The sequence below is a fragment of the Miscanthus floridulus genome, chromosome 2, assembly GCF_019320115.1.
Source record: "Miscanthus floridulus cultivar M001 chromosome 2, ASM1932011v1, whole genome shotgun sequence".
In the NCBI taxonomy this organism is placed as follows: Eukaryota; Viridiplantae; Streptophyta; class Magnoliopsida; order Poales; family Poaceae; genus Miscanthus; species Miscanthus floridulus.
The window spans coordinates 108,728,542-108,752,391 of NC_089581.1; the positions used below are offsets into that span (position 1 = coordinate 108,728,542).

The 23,850-nt window shown below is 45.4% G+C and overlaps 1 protein-coding gene, 1 long non-coding RNA gene and 1 pseudogene across 3 annotated transcripts; 2 read left to right on the forward strand and 1 right to left on the reverse strand.

The window, feature by feature from the left end:
* Positions 1–1,281: 1,281 nt before the first annotated feature.
* LOC136527676 (serine/threonine-protein kinase SAPK3-like) lies at positions 1,282–5,195 on the forward strand. The gene is made up of 9 exons (XM_066520471.1): positions 1,282–1,647; positions 1,874–1,948; positions 3,001–3,102; positions 3,204–3,257; positions 3,337–3,429; positions 3,539–3,631; positions 4,219–4,323; positions 4,425–4,523; positions 4,714–5,195. The coding sequence occupies exons 1-9, from the start codon at positions 1,525–1,527 to the stop codon at positions 4,969–4,971; spliced, it is 1,002 nt and encodes a 333-aa protein (XP_066376568.1). The 5' UTR covers positions 1,282–1,524; the 3' UTR covers positions 4,972–5,195.
* A 741-nt stretch (positions 5,196–5,936) lies between these two features.
* LOC136527686 (phospho-2-dehydro-3-deoxyheptonate aldolase 2, chloroplastic-like) lies at positions 5,937–16,062 on the forward strand (annotated as a pseudogene).
* Positions 16,063–19,484: 3,422 nt separating this feature from the next.
* LOC136539331 (uncharacterized) lies at positions 19,485–22,288 on the reverse strand. 2 transcript variants are annotated; one of them, XR_010779639.1, is made up of 4 exons: positions 21,581–22,288; positions 20,815–21,395; positions 20,196–20,290; positions 19,485–19,797 (listed from the first exon to the last, which is right to left on the reverse strand). It is a non-coding gene; the product is annotated as an uncharacterized lncRNA (long non-coding RNA). The 2 variants fall into 2 exon arrangements; XR_010779638.1 differs by having other exon boundaries at positions 20,815–22,279.
* Between the last annotated feature and the right edge of the window lie 1,562 nt (positions 22,289–23,850).

A 23,850-nucleotide genomic window follows, 5' to 3' on the forward strand; every position in this document is an offset into this window, starting at 1 on the left:
ATTCGCGCAAAATGAATCCAAGGCCCAGTTTAGATCCGAAAAATTTGGCAAAATGAGCACTGTAGCGTTTTTGTTGTTATTTGACAATTAGTGTCCAATCATAGTCTAATTAGACTTAAAAGATTCGTCTCGTGGATTTCGTCTAAACTGTGTAATTAGTTTTATTTTTTATTTATATTTAATACTTCATGCATGCGTCCAAAGATTCGATGTGACGGGAAATCTTGAAAAATTTGGCATTTTGGGTGCTAACTAAACAGGGCCCAACTCAGATAGCAAAAATTGGCCTAAACCAATTTGCACAGTACCAGAAACCAGCCTAGGTCGGTTTTGGGGGCACCCCTGTAGCGCAATTTCACCATCCGTACTTCAAATTTGACTTTATATATATGATTTTGGATCACCTCGATGAGAGGAATCCAATGATAAAGTGTAATTTATATTTTTGAGAAAGTCATGGAATCGTCCTAGGCTGATTTGGAAACCAGTCTAGATTGTTGTTTGCTTGAATTTGTCCAAGTTGGCTAGTTTTTATGTGCGAACATATACTCTCCTATTTTTTTTTAGTAAAGCTTGCGTACTAGGACAATTTAACGTAAGGATGATGATCAACTACATTGATGGGCCATCTTTTGTTTTATGATCATATCAATCCGGATAAAATACGATTCTTGCAATATAACAACAAAGAGCGATTCGAGCGTACTGTATAATTCTGCTTTTGAACACCGATCAATTGCAATAGCATAATGCTTGATGCGCCCGTTACAGTTGGCCCCTTGGTAAAGCATAATGAGGACTTTGATATTTATATATGGCAACCAAGGGTTATGCCAAAACCATATATTATGGTTAGATATACTGAATAGATAGTCCATTGGCGCATGTATCGATGTAGTATATGATGAAGACCAGAGATGGGCAGCCAACGATGTTGATGCATGTGTTTTAGGTCCATAATAACAAAATCATGTGCGATGTTCAAGCAAACTGGGCCTGCATACGTGGCACGGGAGAATGAAGGGGCCCGCGGCAGAGGCCACGTGGCATTGTGGACGTGCCACCAAATCCCGCTGACAAGCGACCCACTAGGCCACTAGTAGGCGCTCTCCCACCCAACCTGAGCGGCTGAGCCGTAGAGCGACCCCACGGCCCACTCCGATTCCGGGCCCACGCGGCCAGAACCGCCCTTTAGAGGAACACCGCTGTCTCCTCCACGTGTCGCGCATCCCGGCCCTCGCCCCGCCAAGCAGCTCCTTGCTCCGGCCTTCCGCAGCCACGTCACCGCTGTCATCGCCGACCTCGCGTAGCTTGGCCTCCAAGTCCAACAGACCCACCCCCCAGTTCGTCGCTTTCCCGTCGAGCCGCGACTGCAGACTGCGACCGAGAGAATTCTCTATCCGGTCACGTCTTGTTTGGTTAGAGTTCGTCGCTTGGCTCTTCTCTGCTGGGAGATTCCTTTTGTTCGGTGTCGCCAACTCGCCATTCTTGGGAGGTCTAGGTCGGGACCGCTGCTGAGTGCTGATGGAGGAGAGGTACGAGGCGCTGAAGGAGCTGGGGGCCGGCAACTTCGGGGTGGCGAGGCTGGTCAGGGACAAGCGGACCAAGGAGCTCCTCGCCGTCAAGGACATCGAGAGGGGCAAGAAGGTACGTAGCAGTCTCCCGGCTTGGCTTTTGTCTACTGTTCGTGCTTGAGTTTGGGGACTGCTGGTGCTGCTTCTAAAATCGGATCGGTGGGGTGTTGGGAGGGTCGTTTCATGAAAAGAAAAAAAGGGGGGGGGGGGGGGGGGTGGAGTTTCAGTCCAGAAGGAGGCTCTGACTTGAGTTCTGTGTGTTTCTTGGATACTTTCTTGATTTGTGTCTGTCTGCGCAGATTGATGAGAATGTGCAGAGGGAGATCATCAATCACCAGTCGCTCCGGCACCCTAACATCGTACGGTTCAAGGAGGTAATTCGGAAATTTTGGATTCACCAATTGATTGATATCTTTATTGGCTGTTTCTGTCGAATTTGATTGTTTCATGGCACTGCACTGGTGCTCCTTTTGGAACATAATAAAGGATAGCGTGCTATTTTTGGCTGTTTGCTTGATGACTAAATCTGCCAGTTTGTAACACTAAGCAGCACTGAAAGCACTGTTAGCTGAGTTGCACAAACTATATCGTTTCAGAATTCTAAGGTATCCTAGTTTTTATCGTAAACTATGAGTCTAGCTGTTTTCTGGTGCAGTCTTCCATTGCAACTCCTGTGTCTCTTGGTTTTTTTTTTCTGTGAGTTGTCTAGTTGATTGGTAGTGTGTGTTTAGTTGTGCTCAATGTTACAGGCTTGAGACTTGAGAGCCCTAAGAAAGGTGTTGCATGATTAATTGAGCTGCTTTTTAGTTGTTTTTATTGGGTAGTTTTCACCCTATAGTTGTAAGGATTTTGGGCATGGCTTTCCCTAAAAGCTGGGCCGATTCTTCTCTTCTAAGAAAATTATGGCAAAGCTCTTGCTGTCCTTTTCAATAAAAAAAGTATGACCAAAAAAAGAAGTATGACCCTGTTAGAGTACGTCATGAGCCTATTGGGCCTAGGCTGGCGGTATAGCCGCTAGTGTTAGGGTTATTTAGAGATAAGGGTCGCGTGTTTAAGGGTTAAGTAAGCCTTGCTTGAGAGTCAAGTAAACCTCTCTATACAAGGAGAGAAGATGTATTAATCTAATCAAGCCAGAATTAAGAAGGAAATCCCTTCCCTCTTGCTCGGCCGTGGGCAAGGCCTCCGGCTTCCCTCGCAGCCCCCGCCGCCACAATTACGGGCGTGAACAGTACCGGCCTTACTGTAGCACCACGGGTACTGTAGCCCGCCCATCGTCGCCTCTCCCTCAGCTCTCTCTCCCTCTCAAATCCCAGCAGCCACATAACAGACCCTTGCTGAACCATTTCAAAAAATGAACAATTTATCATCTTAATACCAAATTGCATTGCAAAGCTCATACTTTGTTCTGCGAATATATTGGTAATAGGTTTGTTTAACACCCACACATCTTGCTATTGTCATGGAATATGCTGCTGGAGGAGAGCTATTTGAGAAAATCACCACAGCAGGGCGATTCAGTGAAGATGAGGTTTGTTTTGGCCCTATATTCGTCCTATCATCAACCTATTTTCTCGCCCCGAACTGTGTCTAACTAATGTTATGTGTTCCCTATGTTGTAAATGTCAACAGTCTAGGTATTTCTTTCAGCAGCTGATATCAGGGGTCAGCTACTGTCACACTATGGTATGGTTTTGCTTCGAGAAGTTGACAAGTTCATGAATAGTGGAGTGTAAGTTTTAATGAACTGCAACTGCAAATGCAGGAAATTTGTCACCGTGATCTTAAACTTGAGAATACCCTCCTTGATGGGAGTCCAACACCTCGCGTGAAAATTTGTGACTTTGGTTACTCAAAGGTGCTGTATATGGATACTGCACCAGCTCTATTATGCATCCTAACTTTACTAGCAACTGACTGCACCATCTCGTTGAATCAGTTACAAACTTTGCTAGTCTGCTTTTCAGTCTGCTTTGCTGCATTCGAAACCAAAATCAACAGTTGGAACTCCAGCATACATAGCGCCCGAGGTTCTTTCCAGAAAAGAGTATGATGGAAAGGTTAGTTACTATTTACTTCATTGTATGTTTGACAATTCTCAGTTCCTTGCTGTATGTGTATCTGCTTTTTTCTTACATCAACCAACGAGGTAAAAGGTTGGCAGCACTTAACAAAACTGGAACTTGTAGTTCCTTTAGTTCTTTTTTTAGGGAATTTTGGTGTTTCTGCTGCAAAACGGGGGCGTAAACGCTTAAACCCCTTTTTTGTATCATGTATTTTTATGACTTGAAGTCGTCGTCCTTCAGACAGACATGTTTTGTTTTCCAAATACTGCAGCAGTACTTTCTGCAACTCATAAAGAGAAGCCCTTGAAAGTACTGACTACTGAGTTTGATTCAGGATGTGTTGCATATAGAATTAGCATTGGGCTTTCTTTTTAATGTTGTGTGGGCACAATAATTTACCGTTTAGGTACCAGTTGGTTTCTTGCCTCGTTTTCACTGAAAATGCTTGCACTGAAGACGAGCAGAGAATATGAAGCTGTATATCCTTCAAGTGCTGCTTTTAGGCTTCTGAGTTTTCTGATACTTTACATCGGTAGCTTGCAACACTGCATGTTCTGAGAGAACTAATTCTCGTCGTCCAGGTAGCAGACGTTTGGTCCTGTGGTGTCACACTGTACGTGATGCTTGTGGGATCATATCCATTTGAAGATCCTGAGGATCCAAGGAACTTCCGGAAAACGATCAGCGTAATCATCTCCCTTTCCCTTCTGTCGGTTATCACAACTTGCTTCAGTTGCTTGTTTGGTGAATCTGAAAGCAATTCAAATGTGTCTCTTGTGCTTGTCAGAGAATTCTTGGCGTGCAATACTCCTTCCCGGATTATGTGAGAGTGTCTTCAGACTGCAGACGCCTTCTGTCTCAAATATTCGTTGCCGATCCTTCAAAGGTACTTCCTCTCTCAGTTCAGTAAATCCAAGTTAGCCTAATCTTCGGAGTTCAGATTACCCCCCAAAAGGCAAATATCTCATATGCTGATTAAGTAATTAGATGAGCTTTGCATCCTGCAACCCTGGAGTTATAATTTTCAACGTGATGACTGACAAAGTGAATTCTTCTAAAACTTTGTCTGCCTGAAGAGGATCACGATCCCGGAGATAAAGCATCACCCGTGGTTCCTGAAGAACCTGCCGAGGGAGATCTCGGAGAGGGAGAAGGCCAACTACAAGGACTCGGATGCCACCGAGCCGGCGCAGGCCGTGGACGAGATCATGCGGATCGTTCAGGAGGCCAAGACCCCCGGTGACATGTCCAAGGTGATCGACCCGGAGCTGCTGGCCGAGATGGCAAAGCTGGAGAGCGACGACGAAGAGGCAGACGCCGATGACACCTACTGATCGCTCCTGCATGCAGCTCAGCAGCTGCTCACTCATGGTGTCGAGCCCTTTGTGCTGCAGATATGGCGCCGCCGAGCCTAACTCGTGCGGTGTGATAACGGATGTTTGCATTCTTACTCTTCTGTATAATAAGTCTGTATAGCGCTGTACAATTGCAGATTGCCTTGTACGGATCAACTAGCGTATTCGGTATCCGGTAAATAAAGACTGTACCATACGCGGTATACGGTATGCGCTTACTGTCGATCCGGCTGAACCGCCTGAACGCCATTGTTTTTTCTTTCTTTTTTTGCACACGATATTTTCGGAAAAATGTTTGCGAACCTGAAGTTATTCTGTGCATCCAATGTGCAGTGCGATTTTGTTTCAAGCTGTACAGTGCTACTAGTACTAGCTGTTCATAAGTTACAACGACATGTTCTAGAAATTATAACAAGTGACATGTTCCATATATATAAGTGATAAGTTATGACGGCAAGTTTTATGAAGTTATATTATGAGATATTATTCCAATTTTTATTTTTTACATTAAAAAATCTATTTTTATTTTTGACTAGCAAAAATACCCATGCATTGTAACGGCACGAAAAAAAATATAGGAAATGAGGACGGGGATGTTATATACGTATCTATTTGTCTTATTTCCATGTGAAATGTAAAGGCTACACCCTCCGTTCTAAATTATAAGTCGCTTTGACTTTTTTTTTATACCTTTATTTTGCTATACATTTAGATAAAATAATATGTCTAAATATATAGTAAAATTGATGAACCGAAAAAGTCAAAGCGACTTATATTTTCAAACGGAGGGAGTACTGCTGGAAGCAAATTCTGAGAGTTCCCTATCTAAAAGAGCTTAATTCGTTGCTTCATACGTGTCCCCCACAACAATCTCAACGCATCCTTGAACAGCTGAACCGCATACTCCCGTCACCGTTAACGACGCCGTTACCTATACTCCCTCCGTTCAGATCGTCCAGCAGCAGGAGCCGCACAAGTCGAAGGTGTCCGCCACCGACACAAATGCCTCGATCCGCATCTGGACAGGGGAAAGGCGAGAGGGAAAAGCGGTGTCGCCGTCGCGGGCCCACTCGCCGGAGCACGCGCGCGCCCGAGGCTGCACGCGGCTCCGTCGAGCGGCTCCCCGTCGGCCCTAAGGAAGACGGCGCACGCGGAGTCTCTTCGCAGCGGCGGCGGGGCGGTCTGATGCGCGACGGCGACGACAGCTCGCCCTGACGCGTGCGCAGCGCCAGCAGATGCGCTCCCATGGGCACCACACCGGCGGCCGGCGAGCTCAACCCCGGCAACCGCGGAAGGCGCTCGGGCGAGCTCGGCCTGTTCTGCAATGGAATTGCCCCAGGTCCGTGAAGCAATAACTGCAAAGGCGTTTCATTAGATAATGTCGGGGCCGAGCCGTTGCAAGGCGGGCTCGGGCGTGGCGGAGCTCCATGGCTTCGCTGCGGAGGCGACCCGCTGCTCGAGCTGTAATTCCCTCACATTTGGCCAACCTCAGCTCCACCACTATGCCCTGTCTTGCAGTTTCGTTAAGCATAACTCGGCCACGCACATCAAGTGTTCGACGTTGGGACATTGTGACACCAGCACAGACTACGGCCATGCCCAAACACATCGAGGTTGGCACTGTGCCAACCAACTGTTCGACAATGGACTTTACACCATTGATGGAGTGCGTTCAGCAATAACAATGGCCTCTAGATCTGTGACTGATGAAACCTATAACTGTATATGTTGTCAGAGTTAGTGTCAAGTGACAGAAAGGGATAAAAAAAGTTGACACTTTGGATGTTTACTTTTCAAGAACATGAATGAGAATAGCTTTGGGTATGTGGAACTTGTTAGAATAAATTTGGGATTACACAGCCTTCTACTTGCTAGTATTTGGAACTACATACAAACATGTAGCATGTTGTTCTGTCCTTGGTTAACGAGATACTGTAAATCAGTAGATTTTGTTAGTCATATAAATTGCACTTGAGATCCTTGTAGTTTTCAGTAGTGCACTATAACAGATTCAAGTAGCATCTGAGATTCAAGTAGTGCACTATAACAGATTCATGTCCTAAACTTCGGCAAGATTTAACCAATGCTTGTTTTGTAATATGATGATATGACAATGCTGTATTTTCCATCATGTAGCATCTGAGATAGATTGTCCAGTGCAGCATCTTCTGGAGGAAAATAATAGGCTTCTTAATCAAATAGAAACAAATATTCAGAGATGTTAGCTTTGTATAGTTCTCCTTTTATTACTTTACTCTGTTTACAGTTTTGTAATCATCATTTCTATTATTCAATACTAGCAAGAAATGAACGTCTGAATAGAAAAGCATATATCTCTTTTAGAATAACATAACCCCTTCAATTTCACTTAGACTGCATCTTGAACATTACTTTTTCCTCCAATAATACATGATGAGCATTATTTATCTTTATTCTCCCTTGCAGCCTCATAACAATATCGATCTCTTCCATCGGGCAAGAAGGAACATTAATGATCTTCTACAAATGTAAGCAAAGCATTATCTAATGAAACGCCTTTGCAGTTATTTTGTAAGAAGATTAGAGCTGTGCTTGAAAGGGTTCGGTTTTGTGCTACAGCTGTTTCTCCCGCTCTATATAAGTAGGTTTAAGAGGGAGTATTTTGCTGACACTCCTCGGACAAAACCGATTGCATCTCTGCCAGACTAGAGAGTTAATGGGATAATCAACACTATGAAATATATGTGTCTCAAAGCTCAGGTATGTCTGGAAAACACATATGTGCTTGATGGGGCATAATTGTTTGCGTCTCTGCCAAACTGATTTGTTCACTTCTAGCAATACATGTACATTTTAATTCCTCACACCCTGATGGACGAGGATGCTTCTTGCTACACCAAGGAACCTTCCCGACAAAAATAAAAATACATACACAAGTAAAATATGATAAGATGATTTCACTGTGTAGCAGTATATCAATAACAATGAGAAAGGCGACATCCTGCTGGCTCTTTGCTTCCATAAAATTGCAAAGTGCACGAATATTAGCACATGAATCATCATTTCATTTATCAAATTCTAAGCGATGAGAAGTAGGCACTTTATGATGAACTTGAAGTAAGAGATTTGTAAACTCTCCTTGGATTGGCGGAATGAACATGGAGTTATCTCCAAATGGCATCGTCATATTGCTTGTTGCCAATGTTGTAGCAACTGCAGTAGCAGCTGAGTTGAAGTGCCCCTGTACCAATGTATAGTCTCAGAATGAAAAAGGCATTACAAACTGAAATAAATTGTTACTAAAGGAAATCCAGGTTTTGGTTAATCTTACATGCTGCTGTGAAGTTCCAGGTAGTTTTATATTGGATGATTGCCTTGATTCATCTACTGTAGACATGTGCAAACAATCAGTTGCTATATAGTGAAAATTAGCAGATCACACACAAGTTATTATGCATACCTTTCTTCTTTTTAGTTCTAGGAGCATTTTCCTTTCCTTCTTTTTTTGTTTGTCGAAGGATTTTTATTTCCTCCTTCAAGTACACTTTTTGATCTTTTAAGTGTCGGACCTTTTTTATGTGGAGGTACTTTAAATGATATGCGCTCCTCGGCGACCTCTTGGGAACACATGAGAAAACATTGTGGTGCTTCTTTTTCATTCAAGTTACATATTCGACCATCCTCTTTGTCCAATTGAACAGCATAATAGAAAGAAGGATCTTCAACTTGCTTATTCTCTAAATATTCCAATATTGTTTGTGCATCTTGGGCTTCCAAGTATCTTTTACGCTCACGACCAATGAAGTTATTGCAATCCATCTTCAAGAAATGCACATTCTCAGCTCCACCTGACCATCGCTGAAAAAATTCATATATTTCAGTTGGCTTAATTCCAGCTTGGCGCATTTTGCTAATGATATGCTCATCTGCTTTTATCATACACCGCTATGATCTAAGCATGTGTGCCTTGTCAGGGCTTATAAAACTATGATTGTGAGGGAGAATGACTTTTTGCAACGTCCAGATTCCTTCTCGAGAAATGTAGAATTGAACACGAGCATTGCAACATGTCCTTGTTGAAGCTCTTTCTTTCTTTAGTTGATATTTTGGATTTGTGTTCTTTTGACCTTTATTGCTGCAAACAAAGTACTTTGAAGATAATGTGCCATCTGCTCTTTGTTTTGTGTGGCACTTCTCTATACTGAATCCAACTTTTCTAGCATATGCATTATAAAACCTATATGCATCTTCCTCTGAAGTAAAGGTCATGCCAACCCTTGGTGAAACAAAACATATTATCCCATATCAGTTTACTTCTACTGAATTCGTCCTTAATAAGTAGTAAATTTCTTATGAATCACTTGGGTACAGAAATGTCTCACTGACCTCCAAATCTGTTGCCGCAATTTGTTCAGATTCCTCGTCAGCCTGAAATCTCCATCACCATCTTCAAAGTTGGGGGAAGAGTTTTTGCCCACATCACCAGGAACAGTCAGCTGCAATATGGAGGCGGATGGCAAATCTGGCAACATGCCGTTAGCAGGAAGGTGAAGATTGAAGAAGCTCCTGAGCGCTAGCTTTGTCTGCTTCCTTTTCCTTTTTCTTGATCTCTTGGCACCCCCGGTTGATAGCAGGAACAAGTAAACAGTGACCGCATGAATCTTCTAGTGCAAGTAAACAACACTTGTGTCAGTGTCTTCCTATGCAAGACAGCCGCTGCACCCGGCGGCCACGAAACGTCGTGCATGCTAACGGCGTGAGTAATGGAACTGCAGCTAGAGGCTCAGCTTGCTTTAAGATTAGTACATATGACGTGTCGAATAAAGAGGAATGTCTTTCAGATAAGGGAAAGACCAGGTCTCTCAGAATTTGCTTCCCTACTATATTAGGTATAGATAGGTGGTGGACAAACTAATCTACTAGAGAAGTTGACATGGCAAAATTCTTCAAACTACCTAAGCTATCAGTAAAATTCCTGTGTTCCAAATCAGATGGTTTACATCCTTTGCTTAGGCCCTCTTTAAAATGCAGGATTGAAAAATGCAGAAAATACACAACAATAGAATAGGAATACATATACAAAAAAAAGATGAATAAAAAATATAGAAATTTTGTAGGAATATATGTTTGGATCAATCGCAAGAAAAACACAAGAAGCAAGGGACGTGAGGTTTGAGTGGATAATATTTTTTCTTGTGAAATCAAGCACAAGGGAAAGTTTCCTATGTTTTTCTTGTAGATGATTCCTGCGAACCAAACGATGCTACAATAACTTGGGCCATAGAAATGTGAATTCTATATTTTCCCTTTGTTTTCCTACAATTCAAAGGGGGCTAATGATGGAAAAAATAATTTGTTGGTGTCCGAATTCTGATAAAAATCATTCTGATGGAATATGAGGGTTTGGATTCTGAGGCAAAATGGGATACAATAAAAGATAAAGTCTTGCACTCTGCTTGTGATTTCATATGTTTTCAGGAAACAAAGAAGGAAAACATTGACCTTCGGTTTGTTAAGCAGATTTGCCAAGGGAGCTTGTTCGGCTGAGCTGAACTTTGACTTGTTTGACTTATTTTTTCAGCCGGAACAGTATTTTTCTCTCATAACATTTCAGCATGACGCTTCTGAGTTCCTGCTTTTCTGCTGGGGCCTCTGGAGGCCTGCTGGTTGCTTGGAAAAGTAATCTGTTTATTGGAGCTCTGATTTTTAAGTAATACCTTTGCTATGTGAGTGCAGTTTACTTCCAATCATAGTGATGACTGATGAGGACTGGGTGCTCACAAATAATATATACATCTAGATATAGGCTATTGTCTAGAAATATTAGAACATATTTGTAATTGAAACTGAGTATATATTATTCTATATCCGGTCTCGTTTTCTTTCTTTCCTGACTTGGTGCTGTTGTGCATTCTGCCACGCGTCGCCACGTCCACGTGCACACACGAGAGGGGCTGAACGCGTTGCACGCAAAGCGTTTCGCGGCCCTCCGACTCGCTCCCCTTCGACTCGATCTCCCACTCCACCGCCGCCCTCATCACCACAATGGCGCCTCTCGCCACCGCCCTCACCGCCACAATGGCGCCTCTCGCCACCGCACCGCCTCCTACTCCCCATGCCCCGCGCTCTCTCGTCCCACGGATAAGGCCGCGGCGAGGCCTGACGGCACTGCGCGCGGCCTCAGAGGGAACAACGGATGGGTGGACGCCGGGAAGTTGGCGTGCGCGCCCTGCACGGCAGATCCCGGAGTACCCCGACACGGCGGCACTGGAGGCTACAGAGCGAACTCTGGCGGAGTTTCCACCCCTAGTGTTCGCGGGTGAGGTGCGGAAGCTGGAGGAGCGGCTCGGGGAGGCGGCCATGGGTGGGGCATTCCTCCTGCAGGGCGGCGACTGCGCCGAGAGCTTCAGGGAGTTCAATGCCAAGAACATCCGCGACACCTTCCGGCTCATACTGCAGATGGCCGTCGTTCTCACCTTCGGTGGACAGATGCCCACCATCAAGGTCGTTCCTTCGCCTCCATCCCAGCCTCCTCTGCTCCTCTCCCCGTAATACAAAGCATTGTTTCTTCGTCCCAGGTGATCCGTTATTCCGATCGTAAATCCGCGTCTGAATCCATGATTTGCACTCCCCTAACAAGAGTACTGAGTTAGTGACTTGTGGTGCTGGATTTTTTGGAGGATGCATCATCTAGAATGTGGCACGTTCAGGTGGACATTTAAATGGCTAGATTCGAGAATATAATAACAAGATGCAGACTTCAAAAAGAAAAAGATACAAAGAAAGAAAGAAAATCAAAACCATGGTGATTGGAGAAAAATAAAACTAGGATCAGATTTGTCTAGCATAACTGGAGTGGACATTTATAAATGAGAAAATAAGAATTCATGATGTTCCGAAAGCAATATTCTGTTTTCTCTCTCTTAATCTGCTCTTTGATTATGACTGGAAGAAATGAGAAAAAGAAATTCAAATCACCATTAGCGCATCTGCACTTTGTCCTTTCCTGACTTACCACTCCGTACTAGCAAAATAAAACAGTATCCTGTTTTTTGACTGAGCAAATTATCAAGTGGTTTATATAAAAGGTGGTATCAAGTTGTTTATAAGAGGTGTCGACAATGTATTTCAGGTTGGAAGGATGGGTGGTCAATTTGCGAAGCCAAGATCGAACCCAACTGAGACTAGAGATGGGGTAACCCTTCCATCCTACAGAGGAGATATCATCAACGATCAGGCTTTTTATGAGGAATCTCGTGTACCAGATCCTGAAAGGTTGATTAGAGCCTATACCCAGTCTGCGAGCACCCTGAATCTTCTCAGAGCATTTGCCCATGGAGGTTTTGCGGATCTTCAGAGAGTCACCCAGTGGAATCTCGACTTCTTGAGGCACAGCACACAAGGAGACAGGTCCTTAGCTATTGTCGTCAGAGTAACTATGCCTTCTGCAATTAATTTTATGAAAATACTCATTTCACTATAATAATATAGTGACAGCATCAGGGTGCAAAATTTGTCATTGAAAACTTCACGTGTTTTACCTTTTCTACGAGCAGAAAATTGAGAGTGCAAAATCAACAAATATAATATAATATAATATTTTGTCTATCCTACTGCTACGACAGCATCAGACCATTTTAGTACAGTCATGCTGGCACACTATATATAATAGGTTCATAATTAGTGCTAATGTGGTATTCATTCTTATACAATAATTAATCTACAGAAGTGCAGATCATATGTTAACTCCTTGCGCTGGCAGGTATCTGGAGCTTTCTCAGAGGGTTCATGACGCCATTGGGTTTATGGTTGCCGCTGGGCTGACCCCTCAACACCCCATCATGACCACAGCTGAGTTATGGACATCCCATGATTCACTTACCATACGAGCAAGCACTGACTAGGAAGGATTCCATTACTGGCCTGTACTATGACTGTTCCGCACACATGCTTTGGGTCGGTGAGAGGACTCGGCAGCTGGATGGTGCTCATGTTGAATTCCTTCGTGGTATTTCAAATCCTCTGGGTATAAAGGTAATAGCCACCTACGAGAGACTGTCTGGATAACATTTACAGTTAGCATCTTTTCATATAGCCCTGTTCGTTTCGCTGAAATTTGGCTTATGCTGATTTTTTGTGAGAGGAAAACACTGTTCGTTCGCTGAAAAGTATTATTGAAGTAGTGTTGCAGTTCTCATCTTACTATTATTGATTGATGCAGTTCTCATCTGTGGTCTCAAATAACAGCTGAGGTGCTTTAGGTTCAATTCACATGGCACATGGTAATACTCTTATAGGGTGTTCGGTTTGAGAAATTACTATATTCTAGATGATGTGGTGCATCATGAGTCCATACTCAAATTTGGTGGAATGACTCTATTTCTTGCACTAGTACTAACTGTTAGATCATGAAGAGTGAGATGATGATGGATCTACCCATTACATTCCACAAACCAAACAAAAAAGTGAGGAGTGATTAGATGATTGACTAACTCATTCAAACCAAACACCCTATTAGTTATTAGGGCTCATCCTTTTTTTTAGAGAAAACGTTCACAATGCAGTATTATACTGTAGCCTTTAGTATTATTACTGTATTGTTGAGTACAGTAGTCAGCACAATGCCATTTCTCAGCAGTTATGAAGAGAAGCGTATTAGTTACTGTTTTTATTATTATCTTAAAAGAATAATTACATGGCCGGTATTAACTTGTATATGTTATATAGGTAAGTGATAAGATTGATCCATCAGAGCTTGTGAAGTTGTGCGAGACTCTGAACCCTCACAACAAGCCCGGGCGATTGACGATTATCACAAGAATGGGGGCTGAGAACATGCGTGTTAAGCTTCCACGAATGATCAGAGCAGTGCGCCAAGCTGGGATGATTGTTACTTGGGTTAGTGATCCTATGCACGGAAACACAATCAGCGCACCATGCGGACTGAAGACAAGATCATTTGATGCAATCAGGGTAACAACAATCTTTTTGTCATGATTCTTTAAGGAACTGCATTACACTCTGTATTTGATACTAGTTGGTACTTGCATGTGCAGGCTGAACTCGGGGCTTTCTTCGATGTTCATGGGCAAGAGGGAAGCCACCCTGGAGGGATTCACCTGGAGATGACAGGGCAGAATGTTACAGAGTGTATCGGGGGATCTAAGGCGGTAACATTTGATGATCTCAGTGCCCGCTACCACACGCACTGTGACCCCAGACTGAACGCGTCGCAGTCCCTCGAGCTGGCTTTCGCCATTGCTGACAGGTTAAGGAACAAGAGAGACAAGGCATGGCATAATTTGACATCCAGAGTTGTTGCCTAAGAGGATAAGAGATGAAGCGTGAATTTCATCACCAATAAGCGATTCACAGCCACTAGAGAAGATATATTCACATCCTTTAGTTCTTTTTTTTATTACTGTTCATGCTCGTGCATTGCAACGGAAGCCAAAACTTTGTCACAGGGTAACATGTCATGTGGATCGCCATGCTAGCTAGCAGAGTAACTTTGTCACAAGGTGACATGCCTGTGGATCATCATGCTAGCTATCAGAGTAACTTTGTCAAAAAGTGACATGTCTTGCGGAGATCGTCATGCTAGCTAGCAAGGTTGGAGGGAGAGGCGATCGTCATGCTGGCTAGCGGGGTTAAAAGGAAGAAGGGGAGCGGAAAAATTTACATTTTTACTGTTGTAACGATCGCCACTCGTCCGATTCTCTTTAAAATGAAAATTGCATATTTAAGAGAGAAGAGAGATGAAATCTGATAAGTTTGCCTACGCCATACGTGGCGTGCCAGGTCACGGTGCCTAGACGTGCATTGTGAAAAGACGAAGCTGCTCCTGCCGTGCTCCTCTCTCTCCCTCTTCGACAGCTGGGTCCCGTAGCTCCTCTCACTGCCTGGTGGGCCCCACCCGTTAGATTCGTCTCCCACCTCCATCCCAACCAGAGCAGAGCAGAACAGGGGAGGCTTCCCCGTCAGCCATGGCCATCCCAACCCGCCTCAGTCCTCACCCGCCCCGTCCTCGCATCCCAACCCATCCCATCGCGCCGATCCTGACGAGAGAGCCAGGCGGAGGTGGCGGCGGCGCCGCGAGGAAGGAAGGGATCGATCGAGGATGGTGAACGTCTCGCGCGTGCAGAAGGAGCTCACCGAGTGCAATCGCGACCGGGAGGTGTCGGGCGTCTCCATCGCACTCCACGACGACGCCAACATCTCCCACCTCACCGGCACCATCGCCGGGACCGCCGACAGCCCCTACGAGGGCGGCACCTTCGTCATCGACATCCGCCTCCCCGCTGAGCAACCCGCATTGTGAAGCAGCCGAGGCCTCTTGATGTTCGCACCGTCGTCTGGCTCCGTGGCGGCGAACCGGCGTCGCTCCTGCCGGCGCCGCCGGCGCCCGCCCCGGCCCCGGAGACGAGGCGGCGGCGCTCTGTCTCCTGCATGCGGCGCCACATCGCGGCCATCTGCTCCTCGATGGCCCGCTGCTCCCGCCGCAGCCGGACCAAGCCCCGGCCGCGAGCGAGCTCAGCCCCAGCGGCGGCGCAGGTGGCCATGGCTGTGGCCCAGCTCGACCCCAGGGGCGCCCCCACACGTCCTGCAGCAGCGCGGGCCCGAGATAGCCGCGGCGTGGCCGTTCGCTGACGGGGAAGCCTCCCCGCGGCCGGCCTTTGGCCGCCGGCGCGCCCTGCTCTGCTCTGCTCTTGTTGGGATGGAGGTGGGACTGTGGGAGACAAGCTGACGGGTGTGGGGCCCACCAGGCAGTGAGGAGCTGCAGGACTCAGCTATCGGAGAGGGAGAGACAGGAGAAGGCAGGGGCAGCTTCGTCTTTTGGCAATGCACGTCCACGCTAGCACTGGCACGCCACGTACGCAAAAACGCTTAGGATTTCGTCCCTCTCCTCTAGTAAATATGTAATTTCCATTCTAACAATAAGAATCGGACGAGTGCGATCGTTATAATGGTAAAAATGTAAATTTCTCAGGGGAGCGAGGGTGACGAGAATCGTTATGCAGGCTAGACGATCTCTACTATAATAGACCAATCAAAATTATACTAGGTCTTCCAAGAAAACGTCATTCGCTGAGAGCCTTCAACCATTGTACATCTAGAAAAATGCACACAACAATTTGTATTCATTCAAATCAAGGGCTAATAAAACATCTCAACCAGTGTTTTCCTAAACGCTAAACGGTAAACAGTCGGTCACCTACCGTTTAGCTATTATTCGGGCTAAACGGTCAATTAAACGGGCTAAACGATCAATTAAACGGGGTAAACGGACGATTAAACGGAAACGGACGGAAACGGCGCACCACCGTGTAGCGTGTACACGGCGTGTACACGGGCTACACGGCCGTGTAGGCGAACAGTGATCTCAACCGAATCTAATGGCTGATCTTTAATGTGATAATGTGAGATGCCAGGCTTCTCGCCCCCGCGCCATCTATCCCACGCACGCGGTCTTCAAACGCGCCCGGCGCCCCACTCACCTCGCGACCAGGGATGGAAGCCTGTAATCATCACCGAATAATATCGGCATTCAAAAAAACAATCGCCCTATTCACTTGACTTATAAGCTGCAACAGTACTTTGAACCCTCGCATATCAGCCAGCGAACAGTGAAAAAACTCAACGCGAGGCCAGGGTCAGGAGACGGCGGTAGCTCCTCCCCGCCATTGGAGGAGAAGTAGCGGGCAAGGAGATGGTGCGATGGCCAGGAGATCGGGGCGGCCTCGATCTGCCACCGCGCCGCTGGATGGAGGGTTGGTGGCCGAGCGTCGCCTCCAAGCCCGCGCAGCCGCCGCCGGGGATGAGGCCGCGATCTCTCCCACGCGCGATAGGGCAGGCGGCCAGGGCGCCAACCACCATGCCACGCCGGGGACCGGCCACCAGGCGCCGCCGCCGGTCGCAAGGACGCGAGGTGGCCGGATCTACAAGGCGGCCTGGATTGCCGGAGGAGGAGTCGGAGGAGATGAACGGCCCCAGGGGCTTGTTGAGCGGCCGGACGCGGTGGACATGTCCCTGGCGGCCGCGCTGTGCCGGGAGCACCGGGACCTGCTGCGTGCGACCGCGGACAGTCGCTCCCCGCTCGGGAGGAGGACGTGGCGGCCAACGGCGCCGCGGACGGGGAGTTCGACCCGGGGGCGCCGCCGCCATTCGGGCTGGCGGAGATCCGCGCGGCCATCCCCAAGCATTGCTTGGTCATGGACCCCTGGCGCTCCATGAGCTATGTGCTCCGCGACGTCATCGTCGTCGTCTTGGGACTCGCCACAACAGCCGTGTGCCTCGACAGCTGGCTCGTCTAGCCGCTATACTAGGCCGCGTAGGGCACCATGTTCTGGGTGGTGTTCGTCCTAGGCCACGACTGGTACGCCTTCACCACCACGATTCCGTGCCAAAGATTGGATTGGCCTTTTTATTTTCATGCAAGTTTTAGCTTTGACTCCTGCCACATGTCTGCTGTTTGCAGTGGACACAGGAGCTTTTCAAACAACCCCAAGTTGAACAGCATCGTCGGCCACATACTCCATTCCTCGATTCTTGTCCCATACCACGGATGGTAGGATGGTTGCCACCCATGTTTCTTAGGGTTTTTTAGGTTCTGTGGAGGATAATCATTGATGTTAAGGAAGGCCTGTCTTTGAATGGATTTTCAGGAGAACTAGCCACAGGACGCACCATCAAAACCACGGCCAAGTTGTGATAACTTGCAGCTACCAGAGATGTTGTCTTTTGGATTTAGAAAAACCTACTGCTTTTGTTGCCAAATTCATTGCAGGCTTTTGGATTGCAGGATTTGACCTTGGAGAGAGTATTGAATAACATCGCAATTTCCTGAATGCCGTAACAAGTGTGAAAAAATCCTTCTTGTATGGAATATCGAAGGATCATATTCAGACTGTTTATCGATTTTTATTTTTTGATGTACCATTGAATTGCCATATTCTGCATTGATGTAGCATTGAATGGTCATATTCTGCATTTGCAGTATTAGGTTGGAACAAGAATTTGCATGGTTTTAGATTATCATACAGCCGTTGATCGTGACTAAGCTGAACCCAAAGTTCAAGCTTTTTAGATGTTGTCTTTTGATGTGTTTAGAATTGTTCTTCTTTTTGTTCACATATGATTAAAATTTTTCCTCTTTCAGGATTGCTTGCACCACAAAAATCTCGGCTTGTGTCTAGGCTTGGTCTTCCAGGTTCCTGTGATGTATTTATTCCTGGTACCTTTGGATTTTGTTATGTAGGTGACTGATACAATCTGTTACATTTCCTTGGAGTTATACATTGCTTCGGGGAGATGAAAACTATTTATATTAGTTTTAGGAGAGATATATAAGCACATAACTTGCAGCTACCAGAACTAGACACAGGACGCACCATCAAAACCACGGCCAAGTTGTGATAACTTGCAGCTACCAGAGAGGTTGTCTTTTGGATTTGGAAAAACCTACTGCTTTTGTTGCTAAATTCATTGTAGGCTTTTGGATTGCAGGATTTGACCTTCGAGAGTTTCCTGAATGCCGTAACAAGTGAGAAAAAAATCCTTCTTGTATGGAATATCGAAGGATCATATTCATACTGTTTTATCGATTTTATTTTTTGATGTACCATTGAATTGCCATATTCTGCATTGATGTAGCATTGAATGGTCATATTCTGCATTTGCAATATTAGGTTGAAACAAGAATTTGCATAGTTTTAGATTACCATACAACTGTTGATCGTGACTAAGCTGAACCCAAAGTTCAAGCTTTTTAGATGTTGTCTTTTGATGTGTTTAGAATTGTTCTTTTTTTTTGGTCACATATTGTTCGGCTTACCTCATATTCGGCTTGTTCGACACAACAATTCAGCCGGAACAGTGTTTTTCTCTCAATAATTCAGTCGGAACAGTGTTTTCAGCCAGTTTCAACTAAGTTTCAGACCAGCGAACGGGACCATAAAAGGGCGTACCTAGTGCAGAGAGCTCCCGCTCTGTGCGGGGTCTGGGGAAGGGTGTCAGTGGCAAGCCTTAGCCTCACCTGTGCAATGCGAGGAGACCGCGACTCGAACCCGGGACCTTCCGGTCACAGGCGGTAAGACTCTACCGCTTGCACCAGGCCCGCCCTTCTTTTTTTTTGTTCACATATGATTAATATTTTTCCTCTTTCAGGATTGCTTGCACCACAAAAATCTCGGCTTGTGTCTAGGCTTGGTCTTCCAGGTTCCTGTGATGTATTTATTCCTGGTACCTTTTGTGTATGAGACATGTGCTATCTCAGTATTTACTTCATTTTCAAGACATATATTGTATTTTTTGTTTTTTGCCGTAACGTTAGCATGGGCATCCAGTTGCAGCTGATTTCGGCTGATTCAATAGTGTTCTGTGAGAGAGAATAAGCTAAAACAAGTCGGGAGTGGAGCAGCCGAACACCCTGTTTAAGTCTTCTTAGTTGTAGAGATAGGTCTATACCCGTGCGTTCCCGCGGCCTCACATGAGCCAAAATATTTTCAATGCAATGAAAGAAGCAAGTAGAAACATGGTTAAATGCCCACGCAACTATGCTCAACAAAACAAAGTCACCATCCTAATAAAATAGCTCCTAAGTAGGTCAGACCAAGTCGTCTAAAAATTCCCCATACACATCAAATTCAGCTCAATAACACCCTTATTTGCCCTACGCCTGCTCCTACCATAAAAGCCGTACACTGCATTTGCATTGGCCCAAACTCATGAAAACGTGGGCGTACCAAGTCATGTCAACTAATACACCAAACTCAAGTAAAATCTGGTCTGGAAATGAAAGGAGAGTTGAGCTGCTGTAGACTGACACTGAAAAACAAATGAAAAGGAGAGTTAAGCTGCTGCTAGGCTGATCCACACTGAAAAACAAAACAGAGAGATCACGAGCTGCTGCTGGAGACTGAACAGAGAAAACTGCAGCTCAATCTATTTGACAAAATCAACAAAACAAACCAAAATCCGATTGACATGAAATTGGAATCACAGCTTAAACAGGTCATGTTTAAATGTTTAATACATTCACCAAAAACATGTAAGACACAGATGGAAATGAAATCAATCTTGGTCGACTCCTTCCAAATATCAATTTCTCACAGATCAACAACAACAAACCTCTAAGAAGATACACATGTACTTAAACAATGTATCTGATTTCCATAGCGAAAATTGTTCAATAAATATAAGAGAATTAGGTAGAGGTAACCAACCTGAACATTGGACATGCAAAAGCGTCATTCCAATCAGAAGGGCCCAGCATGCTGGGAGTATGGTATTCCAGTCACTGTCCAAGAGGAAGCTTAGTCTGAAAAGATAAATAAAAAGAGCAAATAAAGTCATGTGGTTACTGAATGACCATCATTTACAGCTGCCAGTGTGATAATAGCAAGAAAAAAAAATTATTGCATCCTTGGGGCTTGAGGCAATAATGCACAGATCAATTCGAATTTCAGGTTACAGATCCTATATAACATATAGAAGCTTCAAGGGATATATGAGTTGAATATCAGCAGGCTGCAAATTGAAATAAAGAGAATCTTAAAAAAAGAGCTACACTCTTTCAGTGATTTTTTTGCCTCAATGATCTGCAAGGCTTAAATTGTAGCAACTAACACAAAGTGAATTGACATTGCACTAATAGAGATTTACAAATCAAAAGGGCAGTATCCAAGATTTCAATAAAGCAACCTTCAAACCATTGCTCGACTCCCTATAGTTCCAAGCACCCTTGTCAAATGGCTTTGGAAATTCAGAGTTGTCAGGTTTCTCTATCCAAGAGTTGAGGCGATGCAGATTAGTAGATTACTACCCGATCAGAGCGATGTTTACCTGAGGCGCAACTTCCAGCAGTCTGCAGTTTCAGGCCTTCCAAAGTTGCTAACTAATCACTCTAGGCTCGAGAGGTCTTACATCAGAATCAATAGTTTTGGCTACGAGCTCCCAGCAACAAGATATCAGTGTCATCCCATCCAATATTGGAAATCTCGAAATTTTAGCGAAAACACGCTCTCTGGGCTTATTCCTGAAAGCATCTGATAGGTATTGAGGAAAGCATCATTCTCAAGATATGCAGTGGCAAGCAAGAAGAGTAGTAGTTCCAACTTCAGAGAGAATGTATTAATCCCGAGGTAACAGCTTCATCGCGATAAAATTGGAATTTCATTATTCATCACATTATTCATGTGAGTAAGCAATGTGATCAATCCAAACAGCACTAAACACCATTTGAAAAAAAAAAGTCATCAGGTGCTGTCAGTTAACCCGAGGTAATTAGTACCAAAATGGACCTGGTAAGCCTCCAAATGTGCAGCAAAAGGAGATGCGGCAACGGCAGCAGACCGACAACGCTCTCCCTCTCCCTCTTCTCTGTGTGCTCTCCTCAAGCAAGCAAGTAGTTGTAGCTTCAATGTCTAGTCACCGCAGAAAATCAAACTTCACATGTTTAGGCTACACCGAGCACAAAAGCTAACATTCCAATTTCCAAGTGTGATCACTAACATAATTGAGATAGTTGAAATATGCACGCTGTGCCCAGATTGTGTCGTGAGTAAGAAAAAAAATGGAGAGCAACCTTAGCTACATCAGAGATGATCACCTGCGTTGGTGGTGAACATGTGCAGAAGGAATGTGCACGGTTGAGATGCACCGTGTGTAATGAAGCATGGCACCAACAGCAACTGCGTCGTCGCCGTCGAGTTCCCGCACCTCTACCAGCTGTTGTTGCTCCCCATGCAGAAACTGAAGGGAGTGGATCTGGACAAGACGATGGCATCATTGGCAATGAGGACGAGCGAGGTGTGGCTTCCGCCTCACAACAACAGCATAGCTCAGCGGCGGATGTTGACGACGACGGCCGCAGTTGGAGCAAGGGCGCGAGCGAGGATGAAGGCGCCCTCGAGATGACGGGGGCGAGGGCGATGACCTTGCCCGAGAGCGATGACGGCGGCTGAGGGCTGCGCGACGGCGAGGACGGCGCCAGATCTTGGCCGGTGAGGGCGACGACGGACGCGCGTGGAGCTAAATTGTCGGGCGGATGAATCACGGGGGAGCGAGGCGGATGCCGATTTGCCATGGATGGAGCGAAACTGACGGCCGGGGGGGACATTCGGAATTCCGGATGCCAATTCCTTTCCTTTTTCTCGCTCGCTCCTTTCCTTAATTCCTTTTCTTTTCTCACGCTGGATTGCCTATGGCGGCGCCTGCAGATCCGTTCCTTTTCTTTTCATGCTCACGCGTTGGATCGCCGGGTGGGTTTTCACGCGTGGAGGCGGCGAGGTGATTGCCGGGCAGAGCCAAGCGAGGCGACGCGCGATGGTCTGCCGGGTAGAGTCTCTCCTCCGTATGTATTAGTTGTATATACAAGAGCATGTCTAAGAGCAACTCCAAGAGAGTTGCTATTCCTAGTATGAAATCAGATTTAGACGTTTTGTGCTACAAAATAGACTCCAACATATATTGTATCTGGAGTGGTAAAATACCCAGCCGTCTATTCCGTGAATCTCGATGGCCAAAGAAAGCTAGCGAGCGCCGCTTGCTATCTCGCTTTCCCATGTGGCTTCGCACACATGCGGCCGGTTGCCGCACTGTCCTAGCCGTTCCTCGTCGCGAGTCGCCGACTCGCCGGCTGCCCTTTTCAGTACTCCACACGCATGTTCCTCATCACGCTGCCCCGCCCTTTCGAGCTCCTCAAAAAATCACGCCGTGACACTACGCAAGCTTGTCGCATCCGCTATCTGCAAGAGCTCTGCCCTGCGTTGTACGTACTCGTTCCCCATCCTTCCTAGTTAGAACGGTGCCAATCCCTTCCAAGGCCAGATGCACGGGCGTAGAATACGTAGCATGACTGCTGCTGTAGCTTGGCTGCAATTAGCCAACGAGCCGAGCTACCACCGTGATGGTTGTGTCTAGGTGGCCGGTCACGGAGGAAGCAAAGGCCCGATGACGTTCCTGCGGCAGACTACTGCACCATGGAGCCTCAAAAAAGATTGATGTGGTGAGCAACTGTTGTAGTTCAGTTTCTTTTTGAGAGATTTTCTATTTTATATAATGGCTAAATAAAAAAATTTGACATCTATTTTTAGCAGATCTCTTGAGATGCTCTAAGAGTTTCCTAAATCCCTTTTTCTTATCTTGTTTTTTTAGCAAGATGAAAAAAAACTCTCTAACAACTCCTAATCTATCCTCCTGTTCTTTTAGAATTTGGAAAAAGTAACTATGTTCCGCGTAAAGTTACGCTCTTCGGAGTCGCGCGTATCTTCTCTCCCCACGCGTGTTTGTCGGCCAATCTACAGTCTGTTCGGAAGGCCGTAAACGATCGTGGATTATTTACTGCTGGCTGGTTTGGTGTGAGAGAAAAATACTATTCCTGGCTGGAAATTTACGATCGTTTACGAGCAAGCGAACAGGCTGCTAGATGTAAAAGGGTGTGGAAAGAATAAAGAGTACGAAAGGGTTCCTGATGCAAACGTAGAAGAGAGAAAGAATATATAAAAGTGATTAGGATAATTTATAAATAATATAGGATTTTGGATGTAAAATTGTCTTCTATATTTTAGACTGAATTATTAGAAACTCTTGGAGATGATCTTCTTTATTCTTTTCTATATTTTTAAGTTATAAAACTCCATGTGTTGGGGAAAAAAATATTGGGTACTCTTGGAGATGCTCTAATATATTATATATACTAGGTAGCGTCTCTGTGCGTTGCTACGGGACAACTAAATTTTTTGTACTAAAAACACATGGATCGCACAATAAGATAACAATACTGTGAAATTAAATACCGACGTTAAAGTGATATTTAATTCAAAAAGCAAAGTTCATAAAATTAACACAGTCACGGAGAGCGCGACGTCGCAGGCTCAT